Below are 7922 nucleotides of genomic sequence, written 5' to 3'. Positions count from 1 at the left end.
TTAAGTTTGGTCTTTTTATGAGAATTTGGGGTCTGTATCCCACTGATCTCCTGCTCCCTCAGGGATCCTCTGCTGTGCTCCCTGTCAGAGCAGTCATCGATTGTAGCCGGGCACCAACTAGTTCTTCTGGTCTCAGGATGATGTAGGTCTGTGGTTCATGTGGCCCTTTCTGTCTCTTGGGTTCTTAGTTGTCGTGTGGCCTTGGTGTTCTTCATTTTCCTTTGCTCCAGGTGGGTTGAGACCAATTGATGCATCTTAGCTGGCCGCTTGTTAGCATTTAAGACCCCAGACGCCACATTTCAAAGTGGGATGCAGAATGATTTCATAATAGAATTATTTTGCCAATTGACTTAGAAGTCCCCGCAAATAGTCACCCTCTTTTTATGCCTCATAAAGAATATGTCCTACATTTTCCCAAGCTCAGTTGGTGTTAGTTACCAATCGAGCTGGTTCCAACTCATGGTGATGCCATGTGTGCAGAGTCAAACTATGGCCTGTCTTCTGAGGCCCCTCTGGTTGGGTTGGAACCACAACTTTTCCACTAGTAGTTGAGTACTTCACCATTTGCACCACCCAGGGAAACCTCCCTACTCGCTACCTCTCTCTAATATCGTTCACAGACCCGTTTCACCTATTTGCATGATCCTCTTGTTCAGATTCAAACACCTGCTGAGAACTTGCTTTTTCCACCCCAGATACATTGAATCAGAATCGAGAGTTTAACAAGATCCTCAGATGATTCTTATATATAGTGTATTTTACGAACAACTGCTAGTGGTTCTCAGAAATTGGTCCCTAATCAGCAGCATTCGTTCGCATTGCCTGAGAACTTGGTAGAAATCAGCAGGGGTTTGAACCAGAACAAAGCAGTTCAGAAGCCCTGGTTTGAGAATCTGATTGTCTAGTCCTTCTGCTCCTGCAGAATCGACTGCTCCTTTAGAAGGGTCCACTGTGCTCTGGGCCCATCTTCCCATGTCCTGGGAGACCTTGTCCTAGCAAACATTGCCTCTTTCTCCTACATCCCACCTCTCTCCCTTTCCAACACCTCTGGGTGTTTAAACACACTAAAGAGTGTCCCATATTAAAAAAAAAATCTATCCCTTGTAGTTCCCACCCTACCTCAATCTTGGAAATTTGGCAATGATTATGAGTGATGGAGGAGTCCTGGTGTTGCAGGTAGTTAAGTGCTTGGCTGCTAAGTGAAAGGTCAGTGGTTTGAACCCACCAGTTGCTCTGCTGGAGAAAGATTACAGCCTTGGAAACCCCAGGGGGGCAGTTCTGCTCTGTCCTATAGGGTCGCTATGAGTTGGAATAGACTTGATGGCAACAGGTTTGGTTTGATATGGGTGAGAGTTGCACAACATGGTTAGTGTAATTGCTTTCACTAAATTGTACACCTGAAAAATTTTGAATTGGCAAACGTTGCGTTATATACTGTACATTTTTACAACAATAAGAAAAGTCCAATCTCCTTGGATTGTCTTTCTTATGATGCCTAGTATATCACAGGATCTTTTTTTTTTTTTAAATATATAACTATTTTGTTGTTTTTGAGAATATACACAGACATCACAGGATCTTAATTTTTTTTACTAAATTAATGGATGAACACTAATGTAACAGTATCTGTTCTGCCTATTTAAAACGTTATCATTCTATCTTAAAAAAAATTCTATCTTAGCACCTTTTAAAAATCATTTATCGTTTTTATTTTCGCAACTGATTCTAGTAACTTTCTCCAATATACATAAAATTCAAAATGACAAACCCTTAATGTATAGAGAACTGTAACTATTGAGAGGGCCCAGCACTTGTGTCGACTGGTGCATGACCTCTCTGTAGACAAATCTACTCAGGAATCTACCTGTTATGGATTTGTGTCCCCTCAAAATGTTGTTGTTGTTAGGTGCCGTCGAGTCAGTTCTGACTCATAGTGACCCTGTGCACAATAGAACAAAACACTGCCCAGTCCTGAGCCATCCTCACAATCGTTATGCTTGAGCCCATTGTTGCAGCCACTGTGTCAATCCACCTCGTTGAGAGTCTTCCTCTTTTCCGCTGACCCTGTACCTTCTCCAGGGACTGATCCCTCCTGATAACATGTCCAAAGTATGGAAGACGCAGTCTTGCCATCCTTGCTTCTAAGGAGCATCCTGGTTGTACTTCTTCCAAGATATATTTATTCGTTCTTCTGGCGGTCCATGGTATAATCAATATTCTTCACCAACACCATAATTCGAAGGCATCAATTCTTCTTCGGTCTTCCTTATTCACTGTCCAGCTTTCACATGCGTATGATGCGATTGAAAATACCATGGCTTGGGTCAGGCACACCTTAGTCTTCAAGGTGACATCTTTGCTCTTCAACACTTTGAAGAGGTCCCACGCAGCGGATTTGCCCAATGCAATGCGTCTTTTGATTTCTTGACTGCTGCTTCCATGGCTGTTGATTGTGGATCCTAGTAAAATGAAATCCTTGACTTCAATCTTTTCTCTGTTTATCACAATGTTACCCATTGGTCCAGTTGTGAGGATTTTTGTTTTCTTTATGTTGAGGTGTAATCCATACTGAAGGCTGTGGTCTTTGATCTTCACTGGTAAGTGCTTCAAGTCCTCTTCACTTTCAGCAAGCAAGGTTGTGTCATCTGCATAACATAGGTTGTTAATGACTCTTCCTCCAATCTTGATGCCCCATTCTTCTTCATATAGTCCAACTTCTCGGATTATTTGCTCAGCATACAGATTGAACAGATACGGTGAAAGAATACAACCCTGACGCACACCTTTCCTGACTTTAAACCAATCAGTATCCCCTTGTTCTGTCCGAACAACTGCCTCTTGATCTATGTAAAGGTTCCTCGTGAACACAATTAAGTGTTCTGGAATTCCCATTCTTCGCAATGTTATCCATAATTTGTTATAATCCACACAGTCGAATGCCTTTGCATAGTCAATAAACCACAGGTAAACACCCTTCTGGTATTCTCTGCTTTCAGCCAGGATCCATCTGACATCAGCAATGATATCCCTGGTTCCACGTCCTCTTCTGAAACTGGCCTGAATTTCTGGCAGTTCCCTGTCAATATACTGCTGCAGCCATTTTTGAATGATCTTCAGCAAAATTTTGCTTGCATGTGATATTAACGATATTGTTCTATAATTTCCATATTTGGTTGGATCACCTTTCTTGGGAATAGGCATAAATATAGATCTCTTCCAGTCAGTTGGCCAGGAAGCTGTCTTCCATATTTCTTGGCATAGACTAGTGAGCACCTCTAGCACTGCATCCGTTGTTTAAACATCTCAATGGATATTCCATCAATTCCTGGAGCCTTGTTTTTCGCCAATGCCTTCAGAGCAGCTTGGACTTCTTCCTTTAGTACCACTGGTTCCTGATCATATGCTACCTCTTGAAATGGTTGAACATCGACTAATTCTTTTTGGTATAATGACTCTGTGTATTCCTTCCATCTTCTTTTGATGCTTCCTGCGCCATTTAATATTTTCCCCATAAAATCCTTCACTATTGCAACTCAAGGCTTAAATTTTTTCTTTAGTTCTTTCAGCTTGAGAAACACCAAGCATATTCTTCCATTTTGGTTTTCCATTTCCAGCTCTTTGCACATGTCATTATAATACTTTACTTCGTCTTCTTGATCCGGAGTTTGAAATCTTCTGTTCAGTTCTTTTACTTCAATAATTCTTCCTTTTGCTTTAGCTGCTCAACGTTCAAGAGCAAATTTCAGAGTCTCCTCTGACATCCATCTTGGTCTTTTCTTTCTTTTCAATGACTTCTTGCTTTCTTCATGGATGATGTCCCTGATGTCATTCCACAACTTGTCTGGGCTTCGGTCGCCAGTGTTCAATGCGTCAAATCTATTCTTCAGATGGTCTCTAAATTCAGGTGGGATATACTCAAGGTCCTATTTTTGCTCTCGTGGACTTGCTCTGATTTTCTTCAGTTTCAGTTTGAACTTGCATATGAGCAATTGCTGGTCCGTTCCACAGTCGGCCCCTGGCCTTGTTCTGATGATACTGAGCTTTTCCATCGTCCCTTTCCACAGATGTAGACAATTTGATTTCTGTGTGCTCCATCTGGCGAGGTCCAAGTGTATAGTTGCCGTTTATGTTGGTGAAAGAAGGTATTTGCAATGAAGAAGTCCTTGGTCTTGCAAAATTCTATCATTCGATCTCCGGCATTGTTTCTATCACCAAGGCCATATTTTCCAACTCCCGATCCTTCTTCTTTGTTTCCAACTTTCACATTAAAATCACCAGTAATTATCAATGCATCTTGATTGCATGTTCGATCAATTTCAGACTGCAGCAGCTGATAAAAATCTGCTATTTCTTCATCTTTGCCCCTAGTGGTTGGTGTGTATATTTGAATAACAGTCGTATTAACTGGTCTTCCTTGTAGGCATATGGATATTATCCTATCACTGAGAGCATTGTACTTCAGGATAGATCTTGAATTTTTTTTTTTATGATGATGAATGCAACACCATTCCTCTTCAAGTTGTCATTCTCAGCATAGTAGACTATATGAGTGTCCGATTCAAAATGGCCAATACCAGTCCATTTCAGTTCACTAATGCCTAGGATATTGATGTTTATGCGTTCCATTTCATTTTTGATGATTTCTAATTTTCCTAGATTCATACTTTGTACATTTCAGGTTCCAATTATTAATGGATGTTTGCAGCTGTTTCTTCTCATTTTCAGTCGAGCCACATCAGCAAAGGAAGGTCCCGAAAGCTTTACTCCATCCACATCATTAAGGTGACTCTACTTTGAGGAGGCAGCTCTTCTCCAGTCATCTTTTGAGTGCCTTCCAACCTGGGGGTCATCTTCCAACACTATTATCAGACAATGTTCCGCTGCTATTGATAAAGTTTTCACCGGCTAATACTTTTCAGAAGTAGACTGCCGGGTCCTTCTTCCTACTCTGTCTTAGTCTGAAAGCTCAGCTGAAACCTGTCCTCCATGGGTGACCCTGCTGGTATGTGAATACTGGTGGCATGGTTTCCAGCATCACAGAAATACGCAAGCCCCCACAGTACTACAAGCTGACAGACACGTGGGGGCCTCCCAAAATAAGTATTATAAATCCTAATCCATATCCCATTATGGAATAGGTGTTTGTTATGTTAATGAGGCCACTTAAGTGTAAACAGCCAAAAAATGAACCCGTTGCCATCAAGCTGATTCCGACTCACAGCAACAGTCTTAGTTATCCAGTGCTGCTATAACAGAAATATCACAAGTGGATGGCTTTAACAAAGAGAAGTTTATTTTCCTACACTAAAGCAGGCTAAAAGTCCAAATTCAGGGTGTCAGCTCCAGGGAAAAGCTTTCTCTCTGTCAGCCTTCTCATCAACCTTCCCCGAGACTGGGAGCTTCTCTGCTCAGGTACCCTGGGCCCAAAGGATGGGGTCTGCTCTGGCACTATTTCTTGGTGGTATGAGGTCCCCCTGTCTCTCTGCTAGCTTCTGTCTTTTATATCTCAAGAGATTGCCTCAAGACGCAATCTAATCTTAGAGTCTTACTTCACTAACACAGCTGCTGCCTATCCTACCCCAGTAACATCATTAAGACAGGATTTACAACATACAGGAAAATCACACAATACCGGGAATCATGGTGCAGTCAAATTGATACACACATTTTGGGAGGGACGTAATTCAATCCATGACAGCAACCCTATAGGACAGAGTAGAACTGCCCTCAGTAAGGAGGAGCAAAGGCTGAGCAAGGCCCTAACGAAAGGGAGGCGAGGAGCATTACTCCTCCCCTGTTCTGGCTTGTCTCTCCAAGTGCACTGAGGTCTCCTCCAGGACCTAGCAGGGGTCTGAACGCCGGCAGAGGGAGCCACGAGGGGTTCAGGGGTCCAGGCGCCTTCGGCTTGTATGCGTGCAAACCTCGGGTACCTGAATCTTCGTGGTTGGTGGCAAAAACGGAATTTACTCCTTCCTTTTTTTTTTTCGCTCTAGGCTGGAAGCCAGCCCAGTGCCTCTGCGGCCCCGGCGGGCGCTGGGCCAAGGGCGGGCGGTGGGGGTGGGGAAACGCGCGGGATCAGCGGGGCGGGGCGGAGCCGAGCGTCCCTGATCGCCCAGCCCCTCCGCAGCCCTAATTAGGCCCACCTCAGCTCCGTCACAGCGGCTCCGGCCATCTCGGGGAGACGTGCACCATGGCCATGGTTTTGGGTTATTGGGACATTCGCGGGGTGAGCGAGGGGTCCGCCTGGGCGGATGGGACGGGGGTGAGGTGGTAAGGAATTGCGGAGCAGCTCGGGGACCGATTCCTCTTCCGGGCTTTACTGGAGCTAAGCCCCATCCTGCAGCCTGGCCCCCTTCAGGCTGGGTACTTTGGGTCCAGATGGGGTGGTGGTGGGGCATAGTGAGAGGCATCTGGAGAGAGCTCTGTGGGGTATTCTCGCCTGTGAGGAGAGGGGAGGGTGGCTTCTCCTTGCCTGGAGATGAAGTCAGGCAGGCAGGATCCCTCTCGCCATCTCTGACCCCTTCCCCCTGCTGTCTCTCCCAGCTGGCTCATGCCATCCGCCTGCTTCTGGAATACACAGACTCAAACTATGAGGAAAAGAAGTACATTGAGGAGGACGGTAATGGCACCCTTGTGTTGGCCCCTCTACCAACTATTTCTGATTTGGTAACAAGCAGCCGGTGCCCTGGCCACCTGTTGCCCTCCTCTGCCGGGCCTCCACCAGCTGGATCTGGGGCCCGCCCCTTCCCGGGTTCTCTTTGGCTGTGCAGCTCTGGCCTGACTGCTCAGGACGCTGGGAGGGAATTGCTGCCCCAGTCCTTATTAATAATTGGAATCGACTTCCCCGTAGGGCTTGGCTAAGCAAGCCTTTTGTAAGCCTTCCTCCTGGGAGTGTGAGCCTTAGTGGTTCTGTCAGATTCCAGATCTATGAGTCTCTGGGGGTCTTGCAATGACTCTTGGTATGGTTTCTGGGGACGGAATGTTGGACTACAAGGAGGTTTGTTTTTATTTCATTGTTCCCTCCATAGCTCCGGACTATGACAAAAGCCATTGGCTGAAGGAGAAATTCAAGCTGGGCCTGGACTTTCCCAATGTAGGTACAGGGTGTGGGGGAAAGTGAAAGGTGTCTCTCCCTCCATCTCCTTCCCCCAGCCTGGAGGGTTTAAGACCAGGTGCCTTCTCCTCCACCCCTCTCATTCCTGGTTCTCTTCACTGCCTTTCCGTGGTGTTCCTTGTTCCAGATCACGCATGTGCTGTACATACGTTTATTTAGTGCCTACCTTTTTTTATGGGCCAGGCCCTCAGTGTGCCAGGTCCCAGTCTGCCCTTTCACAAGGGATGGGGGTGCTGGGGAGACCGGTGGTACAACAGACCTGCCTTGTTGCCATTGCAGCTGCCCTACTTAATTGATGGCCCTCACAAGATCACCCAGAGTAACGCCATCCTGCGCTACATTGCCCGCAAGCACAACCTGTGTGAGTGGGGCTGGGGGCAGGTGCGGGGGCACAGGAGGCCAGTGGGCCGTTCCCACGGCCTGGCTGTGGTTGGATGCTGAGGGTGAGTGTCCGATGTGTGGGCTGCAGGTGGGGAGACAGAAGAGGAGAAGATCCGCGTGGACATCCTGGAGAACCAAGTTGTGGACTTTCGCAATGAGCTGGCCAGCATGTGCTACAACCCTGACTTTGTGAGTTCTTGTTGAGCTGGGCTAGGGCAGGGTCTGGATCAGGAGATGGGACTCTTTCATTCCCATCTGTACTTGTCCTGTGTGCCATTTGAACTCCTTAGGCCTACAGATTCTTCAAGGGGTCCCCTGTACTGACAGAGTGACCTCCATAATTCTAAATCTCCTCAAATGAAAATTCTGAATCAGTTCTCCATAATTTTAGGATAAAGTCCACAGTTCCCTCAGGGTGGAAATTAAG

General features: G+C 46.0%; 1 protein-coding gene across 1 annotated transcript; it reads left to right on the top strand.

The window, feature by feature from the left end:
- The first annotated feature begins 6099 nt into the window (after window positions 1-6099).
- LOC135230895 (glutathione S-transferase Mu 1-like) lies at window positions 6100-7829 on the top strand. The gene is made up of 5 exons (XM_064283166.1): window positions 6100-6226; window positions 6544-6619; window positions 7029-7093; window positions 7394-7475; window positions 7584-7829. The coding sequence occupies exons 1-5, from the start codon at window positions 6191-6193 to the stop codon at window positions 7697-7699; spliced, it is 375 nt and encodes a 124-aa protein (XP_064139236.1). The 5' UTR covers window positions 6100-6190; the 3' UTR covers window positions 7700-7829.
- The last annotated feature ends 93 nt before the right edge of the window (window positions 7830-7922 follow it).

The sequence above is a fragment of the Loxodonta africana genome, chromosome 3 (genome assembly GCF_030014295.1).
Source record: "Loxodonta africana isolate mLoxAfr1 chromosome 3, mLoxAfr1.hap2, whole genome shotgun sequence".
Classification (NCBI taxonomy): domain Eukaryota; kingdom Metazoa; phylum Chordata; class Mammalia; order Proboscidea; family Elephantidae; genus Loxodonta; species Loxodonta africana.
This window is presented reverse-complemented; position numbering and strand designations above follow the sequence as displayed.

Coding starts and splice junctions, on each gene's coding strand:
- LOC135230895 (XM_064283166.1), top strand. CDS start 6,191: ATGGCCATGGTTTTGGGTTATTGGGACATTCGCGGG. Junction 6,620..7,028: donor GAAGTACATTGAGGAGGACG/GTAATGGCACCC, acceptor TTCCCTCCATAG/CTCCGGACTATGACAAAAGC. Junction 7,094..7,393: donor TGGGCCTGGACTTTCCCAAT/GTAGGTACAGGG, acceptor TTGCCATTGCAG/CTGCCCTACTTAATTGATGG.